At 42.7% G+C, this 24,793-nt stretch overlaps 2 protein-coding genes across 5 annotated transcripts in view; both read left to right on the forward strand.

Moving 5' to 3' along the window:
• Positions 1-1,093: 1,093 nt before the first annotated feature.
• PSMD12 (proteasome 26S subunit, non-ATPase 12) lies at positions 1,094-8,279 on the forward strand. The gene is made up of 11 exons (XM_072351755.1): positions 1,094-1,311; positions 2,301-2,360; positions 2,577-2,705; positions 3,391-3,498; positions 4,226-4,330; positions 4,742-4,891; positions 5,035-5,169; positions 5,498-5,610; positions 5,985-6,159; positions 6,665-6,742; positions 7,833-8,279. Exons 1-11 carry the CDS (start codon positions 1,204-1,206, stop codon positions 8,040-8,042), a joined length of 1,371 nt encoding a protein of 456 aa, XP_072207856.1. The 5' UTR covers positions 1,094-1,203; the 3' UTR covers positions 8,043-8,279.
• Positions 8,280-12,216: 3,937 nt separating this feature from the next.
• The window catches only part of HELZ (helicase with zinc finger), a 70,374-nt gene continuing 57,797 nt past the window's right edge, over positions 12,217-24,793 (forward strand). For 2 of the 4 annotated variants that reach the window (XM_072351854.1, XM_072351855.1), the window contains exon 1: positions 12,217-12,328. In XM_072351854.1, the coding sequence (XP_072207955.1) occupies positions 12,322-12,328 (7 nt within the window). In that variant the 5' untranslated portion in view covers positions 12,217-12,321. The remainder of the gene's footprint in view (positions 12,329-24,793) is intronic. The other 2 variants (XM_072351852.1, XM_072351853.1) reach the window with 1 other exon arrangement.

Genomic DNA, 24,793 nt, shown 5'->3' on the forward strand with positions numbered 1-24,793 from the left:
TTGCAAAGATACGAGTGATTAAATGCCATATTTAGGGCAGTTGGACACGAATGGAGGTCTACCATGAAATGCATTTCATAACAAGAGCAGAACCCCCCTGGTTTTCATTGGCTCTGAATGTAGATTTCAAGGCGATGTGTATCATCTAAAGCCCAGACAGGACACAGTGCCATCTCCTGGAGCTAACAACGTAATTCTGCCACTCCGTTCCGTTAACGGCACCTATTTCACCCGCCCTGACTTCTCAGCAGAGCAGAAACGCCCACACAAAGAAATGGAAAACCCAGGAGCTCTGCTGACAGCCTGGGCTTCCTGATGAGGTTTGAACAACGTGGTTTATGTTTTACTGCTTCAAATCCGACAACGGCCGTTAGTAAACATCCAACTTGTGGCCGCAACAAATTATGCAAATTTATGCAAATTAGCCAAACGAGGCAGTACCTTTAATATCAGCCATAGAGGAGAGAGATCCAAGTTCAGATCTAAAACGTCGGCCTCGATTTTAAGCGATTTCTCAGTTAAGTGGTGCCTTGAAGCCATGATAAATGGAAACCAAACGTGCTTCCCACGGCTGTCTGTGCGTGCGTGTGGAGGAGGGAGTGACTCCAACACTGACCTTTGGAACTCGGGGCTTTTTCTCACAGTTCGCTCATCGGGCGCTTTTTTAGCGGACATCCTCAGTTGGTTTCTGTGCTAGGAGCGGTCCTACGCAGCGTTACGGCCGCTTAGCAGCGCTGCGGAGCTGCCGGAGGAGCTGCTTTGCAACACCGCACCGCGGCACGGTGCGCTACGCCACGTTCACGCCGCGTTTGCCTCAGAATGAGGAGAAATGGCGTAAAACCGCGGGGCTATTGCCTCATCCAGCCCGCCCCTCACGGCCACAGCAACGGACGTGAGACGTGAGCGACACCACGTTGTGGGAGCCGCGCCGGGGCCGCGCCTCGGCTCAGCCCGCAGCCCAACGGGCACACGGAGCGCTGAGGAACTTCACACCGACCGCAACACCCCGCCCTGCGGACCGCTCCGCTGTGACCGCCCCGCTGAGGCGGCCCGCCCCGCCCCGCTCCGCCCCGCTCAGAGGTGGCCGCGGCAGCGCCTGCTTGCTGCAGTGCGGGGCCTTCCGCCGGGCTGTCCCGACTGCGCCTGCGCGCGGCGCTGCTTCCGGTGTGTGTTCGCGGGGGGACGCGGAGCCGAGCCGGGGCCATGGCGGAGGGCGGCGCGGAATGGGCCGATGGCCGCATCGTGAAAATGGAGGTGGATTATAGCGCCACGGTGGACCAACGGCTGCCCGAGTGCGAGCGGCTGGCGCAGGTGCGGCGGGGAGAAAGGAGGGCGGTGCGGATGGGCTGAGTCATGGCACGGTGCGGACTAGGCCCGGGCTGCTTGGGGCTGAGGGAGGCGAGAGCGGAGGCCGGGATGCGGCCTGAGCGGGGCCGAGCGGGAGGCTCCGGTGTGTAGACGAGACGGAGGTGGTCGTTCCTCGCAGGAACGCTGCGCGTTGGACGCCTCCGGGCTGTTGTCCCGCGTCAGGATGGCGGTCAGCGCACGTCAGCCGCGTGGCTCGGCTCTGTGCGCCCCGAAAACGAATGGAGGCCGTGGCCATGAGATGGAAAATGCTGGGGCCTCTGCTGAGGAACGGCTGTGCACCGCCACGGGCAGCCATGCAGTGTGGGTATGGTGCCGTGTGGGTATGGTGCCGTGTGGGTATGGTGCCGTGTGGGTATGGTGCCGTGTGGGTATGGTGCCGTGTGGGTATGGTGCCGTGTGGGTATGGTGCAGCTGAGCTTTCTCTATGGACCGTGTTTTGTAGTGTAGAGGTTCTCCAACCACAGAACAGTGGGAGTGGATTTGCTGTCCTGTTCCAGCAGGACGGCATCTGGTTCCTACGCACTAGAAATGCTTTGCTTAGTCAGCAAGTCTGGTGAGAGGCATACAGGGCTGTATGATGTGTTGTGGGTTTCTGAAGGCAGTACCATTCAGATAGGAAGGCCGTGTGCTCTGTTGCCTTCAGACTGCTACTACAACAGACGTTTTATCCTGTGGGTGCAGCTCTGTGTCAGTATGGGCATTGTGGCCACGTTTCTTTCCCACATGTGTAAATTCAGTGACAGTAAGAGCACATCTGTTGAATTACTGTTGTAATTCCATCCTTAGGCACTAAAGCACATGGTTTGTTTTCTACAATATACGGTTATTAAGATGTGATGAATGTGGGTGAAAGTCACAGTGAAAGTCTTCTAAAAGTTTTTAAACTGAATTGTATTTTTTCACTTGTGATGTTTCTTTTCCTGTCGCACCAGGAGGGGAGATTGCAAGAAGTAATTGAAAACCTTCTCTCCTTGGAAAAACAAACGCGAACGGTAAGTATGGTGTGCATTGTTTAATGCTGTGTTGGTCTACACACTCCCCACCCCTTTCCATTGTATTAAAGGGAACTGTGGCATCAGTCTTTTGTCATTCTTATCAGACAGACTAGATATTGCAGATTTCTTTTCCTCTTTATATCATAGCAATGCAAGTGATAGAGATCTGCAGGTTGTTTTTCCCATCACTAATAAACTGCTTGTTTGTTAAAGGCTTCTGACATGGTTTCCACATCGCGTATCTTAGTGGCTATAGTGAAGATGTGTTACGAAGCTAAAGACTGGGATGCTCTGAATGAAAACATTATTCTTCTGTCAAAGAGAAGAAGTCAGTTAAAACAGGTGAGTTTAATCCTTTGAAACAAAAAGTAAAAATCGTATTTGAATTTGTATTATTATATCTGATTCTCCTCTGAAGAGACTTCACAGACTTTGTAGCACTTGCCTGAATACACTGCATCAGTCTCAGTGTTTCATGTTCTCGTGAGGTATGCATTAAACAGTTAGTGGAATTTGTTGTGATGGAATAAGGACTGTACTTTACATGCTTGCTTTCAAAACTGTCCTAATCTGGAATTCAGTTCTGTCAGAAAAATCAGCTATCAAGACTGCTGGAAATACTTGCATTTAAGAAGATGAAATCAGCTGATTTCTTTCTTTAAGTAGTTTCTAGAAGTTTCATTCAGGTTTTCTGGAAGTAGGTATTTCAGTAATAATTGTAGCAGCTTTATCAGTGTTGCTGTCAGAACACGCTCCAATAATATGTGTTTGTCACTGATGGATGCCAGCCTGTTAGTGCTTATCTGCGAATATGCAGAGATGGAAAGGATCAGTCCTAGTTCCTCCTCTTCCTTCCCTTCTTGAAAAATTGTGTCCTAAAGAGGAAAAAGTGCTGTGCACGCTTAAGAGAAGATCTGTGATTAGATTTGCCTTGCATGTGTGTTGAGTCTCTTTAGTTTAATATTCTCTAGTATCTGAATGCATTTGAGAAACCTACAATGATGCTTCTATTCTGTTATTGTACCAGGCAGTTGCTAAAATGGTCCAGCAGTGCTGCACTTACGTTGAAGACATCACAGACTTACCAGTGAAACTGCGCTTAATTGACACGTTGCGTACAGTCACAGAAGGAAAAGTAAGATTTTGTTTTAAGACTGAATATCTAAAAGGTAGAATAAAAATGCTCACCTTCTTTAAAAGCAAAGCTTCTGAATATTATTTTTCCACTCTGTTCAAATGAGAGCAGAAGGATATTTTTAAATTGAGAATTTATTTCCCAGAAAGACTACAAATATTTTCCAAATTTCATAGTTAAGTGACTTGCCAATACACCAATCGTATTGCCATTATGTGTAGATTTGGATGTATTAATATAATAATTCATACATGAGAGAATGTGAAAGTGCCATTTTTCACTTTTTAAAGCATTACGTATTTGAATTAATTTAAACTGCCCATTTCTGACTATTTTCTCCTGCATTTAGCAGGGTGGTATGTACAGCTGCAGTAGTCAGAAACATCACGAATCTATTATTTATGTATTATTCCTTTTGCTTATCCCCCCAAAAAAGAAAGGATCTAATGCTTCATTTGCTGCACAGATTCTTTTATGTTTGTGTAGGGAATGGTAAAGGAATTTAAGCATTTTTTTGATTAATTTGGTCCAGATATTTCAATTTTGCCATCTACCCATTATATTTTATCAATGTATTTTTGTGGATAGCATCAATACAGTCTATAGATGCACGTGGAATTAATTAGTTGCATAAAAACATGAAATAGGTGTCTTATAGGGCTGTGGTCTTATAGTTACGTTCTTTCTTAGAGAATTCCAGTATGTAAATTGCTGCTTCTGATTTCAGATATATGTGGAAATCGAACGTGCTCGCCTGACAAAGACACTCGCAACAATAAAGGAACAGAACGGTGAAGTGAAAGAGGCTGCTTCTATTCTGCAAGAATTGCAGGTAACACGCTGCGTAATCACAACTATATCACTAATACAAATTAATTCTGACTGCTCGTAGATTATTGTTCTGAAACCTAATCATGGTCATCTGCAGAAAATGCCTGAAATGAGATTAACTGTTGTGATTGTAATTCAGTTTTAAGTGCTTTTGTTTGCTCTGTGGTTAAATTTCATGGAATATTTCCCTTTTGGAAAACAAATTTCAGTTTGCTTTGCTCAGTAATACAGTGGGTTACACGTCAGCGATTGGTTTTATTTTCTCATGTAAGTAAGGGCTGTAATTCGAAATTAAATAACCTTATCACCGTCCTCACTTGCTTTGGAACAGCTGGGTTAGTTTGTTTTTTGTTTGTGAATCACAGTATGCTTCTGTTTTACATAATCTGACTCAGTTGCATTTCCATTCTAGGTGGAAACTTACGGTTCAATGGAAAAGAAAGAACGCGTAGAATTTATCCTTGAGCAGATGAGGCTCTGTCTAGCTGTAAAAGACTACATTCGGACTCAAATTATCAGCAAAAAAATCAATACAAAATTTTTTCAGGAAGAGAACACAGAAGTAAGTCATCTGAGGACTTTTTTTTTTTTCCTTCTTATTTTAATCATGTCATTCAGGCTCATGTATATTCAAATCTACTTTCTGGGGTGGATTTGGATTTCATTTACATAACTAATAGAACTGTGGTAATTCTGCTGTTTCAGAAACTAAAATTGAAATACTACAACCTAATGATCCAGCTGGATCAACACGAAGGCTCCTACCTCTCCATTTGTAAGCACTACAGAGCCATTTATGATACTCCATGTATTCAAGCTGAGAGTGAAAAGTGGCAGCAGGTAAAAACAACAACAATTCTTGAGAAATGAGAAGCAGCTCTGCAAGTCCTTATAGGGCTGCATATGAAATGGGAATGTTACACATTGAAATGAAAAAGAAAACAACTTTGAATTTTTGTAATTTTAATTAACCTGTATCAATTTAATTGTATTGCTATGAAGGGAGGTGCATTTCTGCAAGATAACATCAATTTCACCTTAACTTCTTAATATGTTTGGCGTAACCGTTTTACGTGTTAAATTCTAAGCTCTGCAAAGTAGTTTTCAATGCTTCTGTTTAATTATGGGAAAAAAAAAAAAAGTAAACAAACACTCTTTCTTATTCCAGGCACTGAAGAGTGTTGTTCTTTATGTTATCCTTTCACCTTATGACAATGAACAATCTGATCTGGTGCACAGAATTAGTAGTGACAAAAAGCTAGAAGAAATCCCGAAGTATAAGTAAGTGCTCTTTCTAATAAGCAATTCTCAGGTCAGAGGCATCTCTCTTACAGTAGCTGTGTAGGTGAAATGTGTTTATGCTGAGTCTGCTGTAAACGTTTCAGCATTTATTGTATGAAAATTACTGCAAAACTTTCATGATTGTGTGTTACAAGTTGAAATAAATATTTCTGCTTATAAAAGAAAACACTTTATTAGAAACAGTTGGACTTTTAACTGTCCCTGTAGTGTGAAGTATTAGAGGTTACATTTATGAAGATCAATGAGTATTAATGGTAATGAAAACATTTTAAATGATTTCTCTGATTTACTTAAGTATGAAATATGTCTTCTTGAGAAAGAATTGTTAATCACCCTTAGTAAATGATTTGCAGAGACCTCCTAAAATTATTTACCACCATGGAGTTGATGCGATGGACTGCCCTAGTTGAAGAATATGGGAAGGAATTGAGAGAAGGATCCCTTGACAGTCCTGCAACAGATGTTTTTGGCTGTACAGAGGAAGGTGAAAAGAGATGGAAAGATTTAAAGAACAGAGTTGTGGAACATGTAAGCTTGGCTCATCCTTTACCAGTTACCATGTATGCGATGTCTGAATTAAAAATGCTTTTTGTTTGCCATACTTCTGTTACAGAGGTATTTTTCATGTAGGAAAGCAGCAGATAAGTTGCATTTTTCATTATGTTTGTTTTTCAGTTGTTCATTTATGCAGATGTGCATAGTACAGATACACATTTGGCCAAAAACAAAACAAACATATTGTGCTCAGATGTTAAGGTTTAGCATTCACGTTTCAGTAGAGTAAAAGCTTGTTTTGCTTTGCCTTAAATTAATAATTAGTTGATTGTTACTTAATAATTTGTCACACAGAGACTATTAATTACACGTTTCACAAGCACGATAGCTGTCCACAACTCATTTACATAATTAATGCTGGACTGCCATTAGAGCACTATAGGTCCTAATCTGCTTTTAACATTGACTTTTATATTTTTGCAGCCTGCCTCAATTATTTTTTGCACATAACCCTCTACTCTGAACACTTTTATTCCAGAATATTAGAATAATGGCTAAATATTATACCAGAATTACAATGAAGAGAATGGCACAGCTCCTGGATCTGTCCGTTGACGTAAGTGTTGCTTGCTTATTCTTCTTCCATCAAGGGAATAGAAATGTTTGTCTGTGTGTGTTTGCTTGTGGCGAGAACATAAGTACTCAGCAGAGTAACATTCTTTTAATTTGATTTTTTAATCTTTTTTCTTATAATGCTCTGAAAACAGTGCCATTGACCATCATTGTTTTACAGACAATGCAGCATTGTACAAATGCTCTGCTTGGTACAACAAAAAAAATCTCAGGATTTATATACATGTGTTTATTAGTGTTCATGGATCTATATCTGTATGTGCTTGTAGATGTATATCTCAGTGCAGTATTCTTCACATCTCATTCCACTGCACTACCAGTGCTTGTCAGCTCTTACCAGGAAGAACAAAATATGCAATAGTGATAGGAGGTGTTAATTGAACATTGGGCTCTTTAGATAGAAGGTAGTGGAAAAGCCTGTTGGGAGTAATAGTATGTTAATCTATTTATTTGCTACTTTGTTTCCGCTGTTCAGTGCCAGGACCTGAGTGTTTTTTCATGCCATTATGGAGATCAGGAAAGTTGTTTTTTTGCTTTTTTTTTTTTTTTCTATCCAGACAGATCTGGCTGTTACGATGCAGGTGCCCATAAGGCAAAAGCTGAGACTAAAAATGGGTTTGTGCTTGAGGTCATACTTCAATGCTGAAGCTCCTTATCGTGTATTTCACTGTGAAAAAGCTCTTGTCAATGAGTGAAGAAATCTGACTGAAGATACAGGGTTTATCATCCTTGATTCACAGGGATTTTCCTGTGTCTTGCTGTCAGAAAGTGCAGTCTGATATCTGTGTAGCCAGGTACTCTAAAGTGTAGAAGCCTGTTGGTGTAGTATGTTAAACACTGAATGGCACGAAAGATAATGTAGGTGAAACGAGAAAGAAACCCCCCACAAAATTTTGAATAGATGGTGCTAGTAGCTTGCTGTGCCAATGAGTAATATTAAAGTATTACGCTGTTTTTAAATACAGTGCTATTAACTCTGGGTTTCTGTTAGCTTTAATGCTGTTTGGGTGGACTTCTGATGCTTTGAAGATAAAAATGCTGTTTCCTTGACTTAGTACTGTTTGTCTTTTCAGGAATCGGAGGAGTTCCTGTCTAACCTAGTAGTTAACAAGACCATCTTTGCTAAAGTAGACAGGCTGGCAGGAATTATCAATTTCCAGAGGCCTAAGGATCCAAACAATATACTGAATGACTGGTCCCACAAGCTGAACTCACTAATGGCCCTAGTTAACAAAACCACACATCTCATTGCCAAAGAGGAGATGATACATAACCTACAGTAAGGTGCCTCAATAATCTCAGTGCTTTTAAAGAAGGCATTAAATCTTCATAATAGAGACTATTATTACAGTGTGTATATGGTTTTTTTTTTCTCCCCGTCAGGGCTTCCTGGTCTAAAATTTAGAACATAATTCTGAAATTCCTGTTGACAGTTGAGTTCCCTTGATTATTCATTCAGTTGTTAAACATTTTTGCTACAATTGGTGAAAGAACATAATAAAACTGTATTGCCTGTATAATGGTAGTCTTGTGATTTATTCTCTTCCATTTACGCTTTTTCTGGATAATTCATGATTCTATGGTTATTTTGGTACAGGGATATTTTTGAGGCTATGATTGAGAGGACATATAGTAAATAAAGTTAAAAACTTAGGGCTTTACAGTAGCATGCACTGAGGTGATATGCTAATGGCATGGAGTTATGTCAAAGGTCAACAGCAAGGCACGCCTGCTTCTTAAAAAATGCACTGAAGATGTTTAATCCTATACTGTCAAGATCAAACAATTACACAGAGAAACTACAAAGTTCAGATCAATCTGCTGTGGACTTTCAACATCTCCTTAATGCTGTTTGCTACTCAACACTCTCCTTTTGTGGTTCAAATTAAAAATGAGCCAAGAATTAGTTGGAATATCCTTACTTTAGAAATTACATGTGTTTAAGGAGTCTGTGTTGATGAAATATTACCCTTGGATAATTGCGTAGTAAGATTAAAGTTGAGATCATTTGTATGTTGGAGGACACTGGAGGAATTCCAGGGGAATTTTCATGCTGCAAAATCAGATCTCGCTACTCCTCAGCCTACTGATCAGCCTAGAAAGTTTACTTTGTTGTTTAATAAGATGAAGAATTACTGTTGCTATCTAACCTCAGGTCTACCACTGACTTGTTTGTGGCAGAGGGTAAACCACTTAACTTCTGTTCATTTCCCATGACTGCTGCTTCTGAGAATGTTCAAAAAAATAACAAAGATCTTGTGTGCTAAGCCTTGGAACATCCATTATTGCAATCAGTCTGAAGCTTCTATTGAGAAACATCTGTTTCATTTTCCAGAGGTGAAAGAGATCTACTGGCATGTTAGGCTGCAGGGTCTGTGAGGCAATTCAATGCTGTATGTAATTGTGTTTACTAATTGCCCATGTTAGTTATAATGGGGTTTCCTGACTAGCTTTAGAATACATCACAAGTGAAGCTGATTGAAAATTGGGTTTTCTCTATTGGAATTTGAGAAAAGCCATTTCTGAGAAAATGGTGAACTTTATCATAGAATGGAAATCTGTTTTCTGAACGTCTTGTGAAAGAGGAAAAAAAAAAAAAGCAGCACTGTAAGCTCATAATAATTAGTTTTGTTTTGAAAGTGTAGAAACTAAACCAAGTGTGCAACTCACGGGAGAGCCAGCGCTCCAGGGATTTTGGCTACCAGCTTTCCATTAGCCCTGAAGGAAGCGAGGGTTCCAACTCTTCCAGAATTGGTGCCACACCTTTCAGAACTGCTCAGATCTCAGCTTCGTGGCGGGGCGCCTGGTAGCCCTAAGTGGCCTCAGGTTTTCAAACTCATGCTTTTTGGCAAAGAACCTAGATTCTCCAAGGTACTTGGCATGTCTCCTAGCTCCACAGGATCAGGAGAAGCCCTGTGAGTAGTCATGATTTGCGGGATCTTGATTTAAGGGTAGGGAGACTGGATGTGTTAGTACCTTGTGTTCAGGGCTTCCTTGCAGTTATGTTCCCCAGGAGGTTGAGCCATCTGAATTTCCAGCAAGAAGCTGCCATTTTCAGATCTGAAAAGATTTTGAGATCATAAAATGTGTAAAAAATATAATTAGAAATATAGCTGAACATGATATTGTCGGAGTTTGTTAAATTATAAGTCTCAGCATTATAATTAGTCTCTACAACTATCACTTGTTGCACTTCTGAGCATCTGAGTCCTGTCAAGTCTCATGATGCTCAGCAGAGGTTCATTGTTTTAGTCCCTCTTATGCCTCCCCATTGTGACTGTGGCATTTCTGACATTTCCAACTGCTACTGTTGCTTTTCTTCTGCTCACAGACTCAATGTAACCCACTGTTGCTCATCTCCCTGGGCAGCAGGAAGAGATTATGCATCCAGTACAAAAAAACCTCACATTCCTCAACAGAAGTGTAGTACTGTGATGTTCTCATCGCAAAACCCCCTTGGTGAACACAGCACATGGGGATTCCAGGAACTTGAGGAGTCTGGGCAGTTCTGGAAATGTGAGTGAGTAGTCAGCACATAACATCTGATTCTGCCTAGCCCATGCTCAGTGAAGACCTGGCTTCTTAGCTCAGCCTCTGTCCACTCATGGCTTCTGCAGTACAATTCACTAGTTGACAAAATGGAGTAAAACCTGCTTCACGCAGGGCTAAGAAGCTTAATTTAAGTCAAAGCAGTAAAAAGAGCATAAGTTGCTGAACGAATCCTTCCCTTATAGCTCACTAACTACACAAGTTTTTCCTAGTAGAGTATAAAGAAATCCTTTCAGAAGAAAGGGATTCAAAAGTTAAGGCAGCTTATGTGAAAAATAAAGCCAGAAACTATTTACCTTATCCCAGAGGATATATACTTTTTTTTTTTTTTTACATACAGACATAAGTCATTCTATTTCTGATTAAAAAAATAATGCAATATTCTTTGCATATCCCTACAGGAGTATTCATGCACAATATAAAAGCTCAGTAGAACTGGACACAACCATCTTCCAAAATAAAAGGCCTAATTGCATTGCAGCAGCCCAGACGATGCTATTTAGGTCCTAAACGTGATTTCACCTTTATCTATTTGACCATAACCACCGTCTTCATTACTGTCTGGCCTCTGCAGAGCACACAGGATAAATCCTACCTCCCAGCATGCCACGTAGGCCGGCTGGGGATGGTGTGTGAGGCAAGCAGCCCCAGAGCAGCAGCATGGCCTAGGGCTGCTTCTGTCCTCCTGAAATGGCGGCCCCTGGGCAGAGGCCAGGCCCAACTGCACTCCCCTCCTGAACAGGCTTCCAAGGGGCACTGGAACGGTCCCCATCAGACCTGTATAGTCAACATGAAAGCACATTGATCTGAGTCCGGGGCTGCAAATGCAAAGGATTTCTTCTTAAAGCGTATTTCCTTTTGTATTTTCATTTTTGCAAGGAGCTCTCCTTATAAACATATTACTGATGAATATTGAAAGTATTCCTGGGCACAAGTACCTTCTTGCAGCAGCAGCGCATCAGAGACTCGGCTGGTGGTTACTCTTCAAAGAGTTAGGAGGCGTTAAGCATAGATTTAAATATAAATGTATTTAGGAAAATCCAATACTCACATGATCTAAATCTCGCAATTATTTTAATTAAAGTAGAAAAGTTTAAATAAAAAACACAAACAACAAACAACTGGAACCCTGCTGATAAACGCAAGGAAGGTGCAGAAGCAGCCACTCTTCCTTCACAGCTCAGGAGGGTTGCTGTGCGGGGCCAGAAAACAAGGGCTGCAAAACAGCCTCGGCATTAAGCACCGATGGCCAAACGTGTTTTGCAAAGCAGTTTTTCGGATTCGTGCCCAGCCAGCAACGCGTTACCGGTGGGTCCTTCAGCAAAACGAGATGGAGTTTCTCAAAAGCATGGAGGTGTTCCGTCATCTAACCGCGGCCCTTCCGCAGGGATCCAGTTTTATACACGTTTAAGAGAGAGACAGCTGTAAACAAACAAAGGATATTGAAGGGAAGGCCCAACCTGCTCGGCTCGGGGGGCTCCGCCGGGCGGGCGCGCAGCTTTCCCCGCGCAGGCGGCTACCTGAGGGCCGCCCCGCCGGGACCTGCCGGCCTTGGCAGCTGCTGCGAGCGTGTGGAGGCAGCGACACGGTTCCCAGGAAACGAGAGGGGGGCAAAAACAACGCCCCCAACCCCGGCCAAAAAAACCCAAAAAAACAAAAATAAAACACAACAAAACAAATCAAAACAAAACAAAACCAACCCCAAAAATTAAAGAGAGAAAAAAGCGCCTGCCGGTCCCCATCCGCCCGGCCGCGGCCCCTCACACAGCGGTCAGAGGGGAGGGGAGGGCAGACCCGCAGCTCGCACACCCGCCGCCTCCCCCCGCGTCCCCAAGGTGCGGCGGACAGCCTCGCTCCCAAACCCGACCCGCCTCACCCCGGCCCGGCCGAGCCCGCCCGGCCGCCCTCCGCCTTCCCCCGCTGCCCGCCGGGCCGGGAGGAGGGCGGGGGAGGGCTTTCCCACAATGCTTTGTGGGGACGTTGACAAGTGGATCCAAGATGGCGTAGAAAGTAATGACAGGTAAGTCAGGACTTCCCCATTCGCCCCCAGCGAGGGCCGAGGGCGGCGGGGCCGGTCCGGGGGGGCCCACACGAGGGCCTCGGGGGGCTCCCGGTGCTCCTCGGACGGCCGAAGGGTAGGAAGGAGCGTGCGGGGCGGGCCGGGGGCTGAGCGGTGCCGGCTGGAGCGGGCCCAGTGTCTGCGGAGGGCCCTGCGGCGGCGGCCGCTCGGGGGCTGTTTGCGGGCGGGCTCGGCCGGAGCCCCGGGGGCTGCCGGGCTCTCCCGAGGGCCCAGAGCTGGGGGCGGGCGGGCGGGTGCGGCCTTGAGCTCGGTGAGGCGGAGGCAACGTGGGGGCAGCCCGGGGAGCCGGGGTGGGGAGGGGGGGGGCTCGCACAAGGCCGGCTATCCCCGGCTCTGGGGGTGCTCTGTGGGGGAGGGCGATGCGGGGCGGCGGGGGGCGGTTTCGGGTTGTGCCGGGCGGGGTGGGAGGGGACGGGCAGCGCCAGCCAGGAAATGCCGAAATAAATAAGTGGGGGAAAATGGCTTAGGGTAGTAGGGTCTGCGGAGGGGTGGAAAAGAGAAGCGGTGAGGATTTAACGGCTGCTTTAAAACGAGCCCTCCGAGCGAGGCAGGCTTGGCACGGGAGGGGGATTTTTGTTTTTTGCAGGCAGGCTTTGTGAGGGCGCTGAGCTGGGAGGGCCGCGGAGATCCCGAGATCGCCTCCTGTACAATGCTACTGTTGTGAAACTGCGAACGGGAAAGTTTATACCGCAGGTTGCCGTACGGCCCCCTTTTGTTTTTTTTCTTTTTTCTTTCTTCCCCCCCTTTCTTTTTTTGAAGCAGATTCCCGAGTAGAGCTGCACACAGCTTTACCCCTCTTGAGGAATTTAATGGCTCGTGTCCTGTTATTAATATCCAAATGATTGGGTTTGTTTGGATTCGGTGCACTGTTGGTGGAGCTGTTGTTTGATTGTAGTAATGTGATTAAATGCATCATCGATGGAGGTTCAGAAATGCAGGGAAATGGTTGCAAGGTTGTTTTTCACTTACTGTCCAAAGGAGTTCACAAGGTAATGAGGCTTTTGTTTTTAGCCAAGTTGCAGTGAGCTTCAGCTGGAGTTTTAAAATAACGTATTTAATTCTCTGTTTAAAACATAAATCAGTTGCAGTACCAAAAATGGCATAAGAATACATCTTGTTGAGAGATGGCCAGTCTTGTTGAGGTGGCTTCAATTGGTGGGGCTTTCTGGTGTTGGTCTTTCTGTTCAATATTATAATGCAAATAAAGGGGAGGATGAAATATCCCTCTTTTTAATATATTACTTTTAGGAGATAGAAATTCTTTTGTAAAATTAAAAGATAAAACTAAATTACGTGAGATACTTTGCTTGTAAATGATTTTGTTTTGTTTTTCCCCAAGACACACTGGTAGAACGGAGGTTTTAAAATGAGATTTCTTAAATTGCTATTTAAATATTGGTGAGTCTGTGTTTTAAATGGCAAAGCCTGTTTGCTTGGGGCAGCCTGGGGCTGCTGGGTGAGGAGCTGGCTCTGTACTTACAGCTGGGTGAGGGCAGAGCATGGCAGTGACCACCACCACCATCCTCCCGGATGCAGACGGAAGGATTTGCCCATGAATGAATCAGGCCTGGGTAGGCTGAGCTTCCACTGCAGAGAAATTATGAGTGCTGGAAGCTGAGTTCAGCTTTCTTTGTTGAACTTTAATTAGCAGAGCACTTCTTTATTGGTAAGTGAAAGAATGTTTTGTGCATTATTACTGATAAAATCGAGTTATATTTGTAGTATGTTATGAAAGCACAAATTACTTAAAACAAACAACAGAAACACACAGAAATCCAAGTTCTGTTATCACTCCTCACCTGTGTGGATTCTGGACTTAAAAAAAACCCTTAAACATAGAGTATGTATTTCTCATCCTTTATTCATATGACCGCTGTGACTTTTTCAGTGAGTTCAGATACGTTTTTCTGTGGAAGAGAGAGATGCATTCCAAGTGATAGCTCTAGGACTCAAGAGATTATGATAGCAAAGTACTATGTTCTTATTTATTTATTTATTTATTTTGAGTGTTTTTGTCTCTCCCAGCTGACTTGAAACTAAAGGAAGATGTAGAAGCTGCACATTGAGCTGTATTTTCACCCAGTTCTGCTACTTGATCTGCCAGGTTGTGGGATCTCATTGATTTCAGAGAAGTTGCTCCTGGGCTCTAGGATCTGTATTTGTAGATCTGGTTGTAGGTTAAGGGCTGTGGTTTGCAGATAACACTCAGAAATTCCCATTTCAAGAGAGTGAAGAGCAAATGTTTCCAAGTGGATGGGGTACAGGCCTGGCCCTCAAGAGATTTTGGGCTGTGTGCTAAAAATCCCTTCACTTGTTTATGAGGTTTTTTTTGTAAAGGAATTTAAAATAGGAGTCATGAATCTTGTAAAGAGTTGTGATGTCTGTAGATGAGAGAGGCTATGTAAAAGCTGGGCAGTATTATTACTGGTCTTTTCTGATTGTTGATTTAGTAGTCTGATGAAATATTTTCTCCAATATATGCAATTATATTCGCTACTAGAATCCACTTGGAATTATAGCTGGATATTCTTTCTGACTTATTTTTTACTGCTGTTTAGTACCACTTTGTTTGCTACTGCCCTTAATTCTAGGTATTCTCATTTTAGTAATGGCAGAAGCAGTTGCTGGAGCAATTCAGATGATTAGTTGAAAGCCCTTGAAGCTTTCACCTCCCTGGTATTCCCTCTTGAGGTCAGTGGTACCCAGATAGGTCTGGTAGCAGGAGTGAAATCTCAATTAGAGAAGTGTTTTGTAATAATATAACTCCTATCTCCAGCGTGCAGCCTAAATAACTTGGGAAAGCCGCAGGAGAACAAGAAGGAAGGATGGTGTTGTTCTAACCTAGTGTAGGGGTAGGTGGTTGGGCAGCCAGCATTCCCTCTGCCTTGGTGATCAGTAGGCCAAGAATTCTCGCAGGAATGTGAATCCTGGCTGTAATGTTTTCTTAGCATTGTATCTGGGGGAGGAGATTGAGGTCTTGTTCCCAGAAGCAGATCCCCAGTGTTCCTCTGTGCACAAGGTTGCTGATGGCCCACGATGGGAGGATGAAACTTGGCATTCCCCATCTTTCCTTCTTTCACAGTAGTCCTAAGGCAAGACCCCTTTATCACTGCGTGGAACGTATGCTTTTCTCCACTTAAGTGGATGTATTATGGATCAGATTACCAGAACAAACAAGGCCTTCCTTTTCTTATTTGTCTTGCTGTTTTTTTTCCATGGCCTTTGGCAATAGCCAGCACTTGTATTTATATATATCGATAATATATTTAAAGATATCATAGTTCATATGCTTGTAGACTACTGCAGTTGTCTTTTTTTTCCCCCCCGCCACCCAGCAAGCAAATAAAGAGAGAGAACATTGAAAAAGAGACCACTTCTTCAAAAGTTAGTACAGCATTGATGTGCAGAGGTTTTGACCAGTGTTTGGGGATGGCAGTCGACGGCTCAACTGTCTATGGTGAACTTAGGAGTCTATGATGTTAGACTGCTATACAGAAACAGGGCTTCTGGTGGTTTTATTGTGGAAGTATTGGTACGTAACTCAGGTTCCATATTCAAAACCAGTCTTGCTTATGGAGATCTCATCTCTTCACACAAATGTTTACAACGTGAGGTTTCAACAAGAGGTGATCTCTCATGTCTGAGGAAGAGAGGAAAGGGAATGTTATTGTAGGAACAGAAGTCCTTAGGAATGTAAGCAAGCAGATTCTAATTACTCAGGCGTGCAATTTTGTAGTTGTTGTTGCATTTCCATTGCACATTAACATTGGTTAAAGGATGCGTAATATAGATATAATATGCAAATATTTCCCTACAATTTATATGTCAATTCCTTGTTATCAATCTAATAGGAATGCACTGATTATTTCCCAAGTCTTTTCTCAGGGTCCTCCAAAAAGCCATGTAAGAAACCATAGTTTTCAGTCTTATTCCTTTGTAAGTGAAATTTTACTACATTGAAACACAAGTGGTTACTATTGCCCCACCTGAGCTGTGAATGAGACCCAAACTGTCTTGAGCTGCACGGAGTCCTTTGTCAGGTGTGCAAAGACTCTGCCTTGTACTCTACAGCATTCCCAAGAAACAGCAGGTATGAAGTGCTGCAGAGTTGGGGGAAGAGTTTCTGTGAGTTATTTTATGTGAAGAGATATTTTGGTGGTGGTGACTGCAAACTGCTGTGTGATTTGTTTCTGTTAGTCTCAGGAAGTAGCACTCGTGTGAATGGCATTGGCTGAAGTGGATGTTTTTCAGTCTTTGGATAGTATGTGCTCTGGGGAAATAGGTTTTCTGATCTGTTCTGTTACAGGCAGCAGGAAGACTGCTGATCTCAGGGCAGAAATGAAAGGAAAACAGAATTATGTCACATGAGAAATTTTAAATGTTGGAGGGGCAGGAAGTAAAGGTCAGAAACGCGAGCAGTGCATGCGTTGTTCTAAGCTGCTCCTGGGGTAGTTAGTGTTGTTTAGAAGCAGTCTTTCAGTCTGTGAATTATGTGTCGTTTTGTTGGGTTTTTTTCCTTCATAATTATATACTGCAAAAATAGTGTATTCATCACAACACTAAAAATTACACCTCTTAAATATGCTTAGAAAGTTTTTTTTCAGAGCCCTCCAGACCCCACAGCAAAGGGAAATACTTAACAGCAAGAGCTGTTCTTGGATCTCTGCTGTTAGCAAAGCAGCACAAGTGTTTAATTTGCTGGAAAATATTTAGTGGTTCAGCAAACCAAGAAAGTAGCAAATCTTTGTGGACATAATAAATGGAGAATGCTACAAATGAAAAGCATAGTGGTTTTGGCAACATGTTAAATAGTGCTTCTTCCCCTATGTATCTTCTTTACGTCATCTTAAGATAACTGCTATTGTAAAAATGATTATTTCATTTTATTTTGGGATAATTCTGGGGGGAGGATGGACAGTATGTTTGTGTTCCTGAACGGTGATCTTTTGCCATCTGAATTCCCCGCAGCTGGTTGGGATTCCTGGATCCTGCTCATAGCTGATCCCTGCCATCCCAGCAGCCAGAACGTGTTGGACTCCTCTCGTCTGCGCAGGGAGGTTGTTAAGGAGAATGTTTTCATAGCGTGCCTCTGAGTCTATGCTAGCACAGCGTTGTAGCTGAGCGCTGCGGGTATTGTGCTGAAATTGTTTTGGATTATAGTTGTTTAGGCTAGTAGCTTTGAGGTAACTGTACTTGGGCCATATCTTGAGGCAGTCGCACGTGTGGAACGGTGCAAGGCAGTTGTTTTGACTTTGGAACTTGTGGATATTACTTGGCTGTACCCTGGTTTGTATTTGTTTGCCTAGGCTAGGCACCGTTTTTCTTCTCCCAAAGCTTTGTCAGAATGATTCCATTAACCACAGTAGGGTCGTTACTCATTGCTGCTGATGTCTGTTTTTTGAGTGGGGTTTAAAAATATGTGACCGAATGTCTAATGTTCATTTCAAAAGGGATGAGTAGGGAGAACGCCGAGGGGTCGGGAGAATGCCGTTGTGCAACTTGTGTTGTTTGGGAACCGAGTTATGGGGCTGCCCACAGGGTTTGCTGTGTGAGGAGGAGTTTGAGAGTCCATATCCTGATCTCAGGAGAGTTCTGGAAATAGAACTTGTTTGTGGTATTGCGTTCCTGCATTTTAGGGGAGGAAATAAGGAAGTTGTAAAAGCATTATCTGGATGCAGAAGGGTAATATCATTAAAATATGGAGCCAGAGGAATATTCCTCAATCCGAGGTTAGCTATATTATGCCTTATTATTTGAAACAGAGCCACGCAGAGATGAATTTCAAAGATTATTTACAATAAAGATAATGATTTGTAATGGTGGAGGTTTGTTACTGCTTTGAACTTTCAGAACAGTGCACAAAAATACCACGGTTGCATGATAGATATAGCTTGGGGAAAGGTGTTTGGGATATCTGTGGGTGGCACTGTGCTATGGAGTCTGTTACAGTGGGACCCTTCTGTGTGAAGCACTGTGAACGTGTAACAAAAAATTTGGTCAGTGTTACTCACTGTGATAATAAATGTAAGTTCATTATGATGTGACAATGAAGAATTTAAGCGTATTGAAAGAGGAGTTTTCTGCTTTGTGTCACAGCCTTCAGGCAAATTTCTGCATTCGGTTTATGAACTGTGCACTGTTAGCTGATATTCAGCTTGAAGAGTTTTGCATTCTTTTCCTTCTTGAATGAATTGAAAGAGCAATTCAGAACAGTTCATGCTTTGCTTCTCGAACAAAATAAACTTTGGGCTTTTAAATTCAACTCTACAGTATATACCTGTAGCAACTAATGACCTGAGCTGTGATTTTCGGGTAGATCCCTTACACGTATGGTTGTGGTGCCCTGCAATATCAGGATGTGTAATGGTTGAGAAACATCTTGTGTGAAACTTGAAGGTTGACGCTTGAGAAGAGACTCAGCATCACGACAGAATCTTTGTTGAGCAGAGGAAACCTGGATTGAGCCACTGGGCTTTGGAGCTGCTTTGCTGGTGGAGGAAAAAATGGGAGAGTTTGTATGGGGCTTTCCAAAAGGAAAGGGTTTGCTGCAGGAAAGAATTTCCTGGTTTTAAAAATACTTTTAATAGTGAAATCCAAGTATAAGTTTGTTAGCAGAAGCTGAGATTTGAACACGAGGCCAAGTGAGGAACTGCTAAGTCTGATTCTGTCCCTGAGCTCAAGGAAGTCGGTGAGCTTGGCCAGTGGGCTGTAGGCAGTTGCTCTCTGTGGGCCGTGCTGTGAGCAGCACTTGAGTGAGCCTGGTGGGGAGCTGCTGTGCCATATGTTGTTGCCTTTAAGCTTCTGCATTACATTCATATATATCGTTATGTGTGGAAATGGTGCTTGGGAACCTTGTCTGACATCCCTCTGCATTCATTGGTCACATCGTTCTGTAAGTGCTTGGCATTTTGGAAACGAAGTGACGTGTTTAGTCATATGTACGCAGTTGTACCTGCATGTCATAGCACAGGCGTAGCTCAGGAAGGGCTTTTGGCAGTTGTATGACTCAGCGGAGAAGAATATTGGTAACTGCATGACTGATAAGTCCTTGAGATCAGCGGTATTCACTTTTTTTTGGTCAAAATCATTACTAACCATTATGTTGTGAAATGTGCAGATACTTGGGAACGAGGCCTGGTCACGTTACTCAAGTGTTTGAGAAGAGAAGCTCTGCTATGGGTAGGCAGCTGTAAGTGCTGCAGGTGGGTCATTTTAAACAGCTGTAGAATATGGATACCATCTTCTCCTGCATCACTGTAGGAGCTGGAGACCTGTAGGCTGGTCCTGCACCACGCTTGTGCTGTAGTGATTTTTAGCCTTTGTTTTCCTTGGGTAAATGTCATTAAGAGAAGCCAAGATTGAATTACCTTTATAAAACATTTTTTTACAGTAAGTAATTGGTGATGTTGTTATGGGGATAAAACGGTAACCATGAGACAATATTTCAATTAAAATGCCCTCATCTTGCATAAGTGTGAGAAACTCTGCTCTGAAAAAGCAGCAAGAACATACATGGGAACAAACCAATACGGAATACAGGCTGCTGCTGTTGCCCAGTTATTATGAAAGACTGTTTACGTGAGGATTTTCTAAGAAGGAGCCAAAAGAACTTTAGGCGGGGCAGAAGCACCGCCTGTTATGATGTTACCTGATGCTTACTTTTACAGTTACTTGCCAAATTGTAATTATTTTGGGCTGAAATTTCCCATGGTAGGTGTCTATCTGAGGGCATCTTTTCAGCTGCCGTAGAGGGAGTGAAGGGTTCTGCTGACGTGATTGAGTCTTTCTAAACAAGTTGGACAAAATATATTCTTCTGTTCACAGTAAAAAGAACAATGAAAAAAAAAAATGGAAGGTGCTGGAGCTCAGCTTTGCAGGAAGATAAGAAGAGGTGGCATTGTCTGCTGTTCTGGCCAAGGTTATGTTTATCAACCCTGTGAAAATCTGCATCAGTTAAATTGGTTATTAGTGCAAATCTAAAAGATCATCTGTGCTGTGAATTTATTTCAACCCGAGCTAAAGGGGATTTCCGTACTATTTGAAGGCTGGGGCTTTTTCATTCCCCCAGTCATTCCCTGGTATAGTTTTGGACAAAAATGAGAGCACAGAATTCCCCATCTGCACTCCCAAAAGTCAGTTCCACTTTCCTGTCTGCTCTGTCTTCACACAGCACAGAAGAGGCAATGACTTGGTTTAAACACAGGGTCCGAAGTGTAGGTTTTCACAGGATGTGTACAATGAATGTGAAGATGGGCATGGATGAGCAAGGAGATTGAGGTCAGAAAATACTGGGTGTTAGAAAGAAATGGAAGACCTATTTCAAGGGTATGTATAATTTCTCTTATAACGCTAATACATTTTCATTATATGCATAAATTTGGCAGTTTTTAGTAAGTTCGAATGGGGAGGGAAGCAATTCACACTTAGCCACAGCTTTGTTTTACTTTATTTTCTGTTCTACTGATGAATGATGTCATGCTGTGATGTAAAGAAGTGCTGAATGCTGCAGTTACACTGAAGTCATTCCACAGATGCTGAGTTTTACTCTGGATGTATGAAGGGCTCTATGGAATATGGCAGAGCACAGGGGGGGAAAATCACTTGTATATCTCAAGCTGAATATAAGAGAGTCATAGAAACTGGGCATTAACAATTTTGAATGAAAATGAGAAAGCTTTTCTTAATACTTGTGAAGTGCTTTGTCAGGCATTACCAAAAAGCTTATGAAAACATTGAAATGCAGTTCTGAGACCAGGTTTGAGTTGCACGCAGTAAATAAGGCCTTAGGTACTGTGCAGAAGAATTGAGCTGGGTGCTGGTAAAGCAGCAGCCTCTGCTTTGCCTGGTTCTCTGACCTGGTACCATTTGAGAGGTGTGGTGTGATTCCTGCAGATACACGTGTTGGCATCATGCAGGTGCACGGGAGGGTGAGCATCACCTTGTACCAGTGACTTGCTCACTGCACAGCTTCTGCGTGGTGAACTTGGCAACCCAGTGCTTGTACTGGCAATTCAGTGCAGCGCTGTCATGTAACTAGGCGGTATTTTCTGGTTTTGCTGTGTGTAAATAGGAGTCTTGTGTCTATCATTCTTGCATGCAGTGATGCATGTGAGGTGGATGGTGTGGGGCTGTGACTTGCCATCTGTTTTGCATAGTTCAGCAACATAGGTAATGCTTTTGGACAGCTGTGTATAAACAAACAAACTTACCCACCCTCCTCTCCCCAGCCCTCCCCTACGAAATATATATATTGAAATGCAGGAGATGAAGATATTCGGAATATTAATATGTTGGATGGGATGATTACAAATGCTAAGAGCAGGAGTTAATTTTGGATGTGAGGCCAAAGATGGCCAATTTGTCCAACAGTGAATATTGCTGCGATTTGTGACATAAAATGTTCTTTCTACTACTGCTTCCAAAGTGAAAACAGAAGAGATTAGTGGAGATAACAAGCTGTTAATGATCACTTAATAAAGGGTCTGTACTGAAATCCTAGCTGTCGTGTGATAAAATCTAACTTGTTCCCATCTGTGATGTATGTAAAGTGATTTAAAGAGCACAGGATTCAGATGCAGAAACCATTTAATCTGAGTTGCTGCTGTGTTTCTGTACTGCTGGTAAGTGAATGGTAAATCACCCATAGACACTTGTTCCTCATATTGTGGATGTTGTTGCGTTTATTCCATGTGTTAAGTTTACAGGATCAGACTGAAGGCTGCAGTTGTGTGGCCAGAGATCCCCTGTCCTACTAGTTTACAGTCCTGTCTTTTTTTCTTGTATTTTTGAAGTGGAAGGACAACCCGTATATTTAACAGGTTCGTGATGTTCTCTACTATTCATTCATTTTTTTTCCCCCTGGAACCAAGCATATCATGTTCTCTAGAGGCAAATCATTGCAAGTTCTTGTTGCTGTTATGCTATATAGTAAAACCTTGAAATAAGCCTTCCTCCTTCTGTGTGCTCCATTTCAGATTTCACATCATTTGTGGAATGTAAAGCAGGGTCGTTTTGCCTGGAGTTGTACAGCATTAACTGGAGTAATTTGGTTATTTTAGAAAAACAGATTAGATTGTCCTCTCTCGAGGGTGGGGACTTTGTATTTGTTCTGTAAGGTGTGCAGTGCATTTCTGAGCACTGTGTGTGTTACCAACTTCAGCCATAACTGCAGTAGATGAGTGCATAAGAATTCAGCTGTTAGGTTCTTGCTTTAAAAGACAAAAAAGCTCAGAAGTAATCTTTCCTTTGACTTTTCTGTGTGAGAGAGACTGTTCTTTTCCTCTGCATTCTATTACGCCTTTCACATTGGTGTAGTGCACGATCGTTACCTGTTCACACTTCATTCAATGATTACTGAGGATGGGATTATTTAAGATGTATATGTAGTGCATATATGTTCTGTATGTATGTCTGTAAGTGGCATCTGTATTATATTCCTTCTTGTAAAGTTGCCTAAAATGCTTTTTTGTCTTAAAGCAAAATACATTCATTGTATATTTTTAAGTAAGGAAAGTAAATAATTTGATTTCACTTATCTAAAGGTACTTGAGTGGTATTTCAGTGTGCTACAAAAACAGTTACGTGACATTACGCAGAGGTACCTTAAGTTGGGATCACTAGAGATGCCGGAAGAACTATATAATGTGGTTTTAGCAATAAATGGATTTATTCTCTATTTCAGTATGTGGACTGACAAATAGTATGTTTGCTGTGTCTCTATAGTTGAGCTTTAGTGATCTATTCCTTTTTTTTTTTTTTAAATTAAGTATGATGTTGCGATTGCAGGTCTGGTAGCTAACATTTGTGCTGTGTAGCACTACCTCATGTATTTTACTTGCTCCAGGTTATAAAATGAACCCAGACTTTTCCTTGCCTGTATGAATTAAAGTTTGTTGTGAATTTTTTTCCTGATCATTTTGAGGGAGATGGAAGTCAGGACTGTTGAGTCACAATGCTGTGTCCTTCCCAGCTATCCAACTTCCCAAATATTACTTCTTTGTATTATGGAAACAATACTCACAGTTGTGGGACCTTTGTATGTGAATTGCTTACATCTCAGTGTAACTAACTTCAGGAAGTTATGCCAAGTGTACTGATTTCCTAAAAGGTTTGGAGACTGCTTTAGTGAAGCATGGAAACTGATGGATGGATTCTTGAGCAGCTAAACTAACGAACACAGTTTTTGGCCTTCGTTATTACAGGTAATAAAATATTTCTTGACTAGCAAATATCTTTAGAGCAGCATCTTCTGTCTGGGTAGATGGCAGCACGTGGCAAGAATTGGTGGAGCAGCTGACCTCTGCATATCAGTAAGAAGCTGAATGTGGTTTTCCTTATTGTCCAGCAGCCTTTTCAGTTTTGTGCAAGTCCTTGGAAGCATCACGGTGACCATATACCTTTCCCAAGCTGATGTACTGCTGCTCTTTCTCAGAGCCTGCAGCACGGTGCTGGCAGGAGGTACAGCTGATGGCTCTAGCAGGGAGCAGGTGGGTGCTGATTGCTGCCAGCAGAGCTGTGCATTGTAATGGGAGGCAGCTGGATAGGCTCTTCCCCTCTGTGTGCCCATGGCCCTGGGTCTAACATGTGCAACAGAGCACAGATCCCACTTTGTGGCTCTTGGAGCATCATTCAGTTCATGGCAAATTCCTCAGGTCTCGCTGTGGGACTGCAAGTTGAACATCACTGCTTTAGCATAAATCTTCACAAGAAATGTTAATGTCTGGTTAAAATATGCAAATATTTACTGACTTGTCTGCTGTTTGTCAGCTTGGCATGCAAGACCTTGGATCTGATCCTTCTGTCTTGGCAGACATTGGGAATTTTGCCAATAGCATTAATAGGAATAGAATTGTGCCCTCTAATCTGTTTGTTTATGAAGTACAGCAGGAGTTATCTGGCTCGATGCTTTACAGTGAACTAAAAATCATCTGCTTGAATTTTTTTGGAACTGTTGTTTACTTTATCTTACCATTATCTTCGCATGTGGACCCTTTGGTTGCATAAAATACATCAGTAAACTCTGTAGTTTAGAAGTGCAGAGTCAGGAGTTAAACTGCTCTGAAATACTGAAATTCTAGATCACGATGTTCTCTCCTACACTGATTTTTGGTTTGCACTTGGACCAGTCAGGCTGTGGAGTACCTCTCCAAAAGCTTCTTGTGCATCAGGCAGGGTGGTGTTTGCTGGGAAGTAAGCGGCAGTGTAGGTGGTCTTGTTTGGAGCTCTTCCTTCTGAAGCTGTCCTTTCTGCCTTTCCTGGCCCATTCTGCAGTTGGGCAGGGAAACGGGCAGTTTTATTTGGGGATTAGCTTTTAATTAGTCTGTTTGTTTGTTTAGAGAATCTCATTGGCAAGAAGGAGAAATACACATTATGAAAATCGACCCCAAAAATCATTAGTAGGGAGAA

Source organism: Excalfactoria chinensis, chromosome 17 (assembly GCF_039878825.1).
Source record: "Excalfactoria chinensis isolate bCotChi1 chromosome 17, bCotChi1.hap2, whole genome shotgun sequence".
NCBI lineage: Eukaryota > Metazoa > Chordata > Aves > Galliformes > Phasianidae > Excalfactoria > Excalfactoria chinensis.

What these genes read in the sequence shown, in the direction of transcription:
- PSMD12 (XM_072351755.1), top strand. Translation starts at nt 1,204, where the DNA reads ATGGCGGAGGGCGGCGCGGAATGGGCCGATGGCCGCATCGTGAAAATG. An exon ending in TTCAGGAAGAGAACACAGAA is followed by an intron (nt 4,892 to 5,034) that starts GTAAGTCATCTG and finishes CTGCTGTTTCAG; the next exon opens with AAACTAAAATTGAAATACTA. An exon ending in AGAACAGAGTTGTGGAACAT is followed by an intron (nt 6,160 to 6,664) that starts GTAAGCTTGGCT and finishes CTTTTATTCCAG; the next exon opens with AATATTAGAATAATGGCTAA.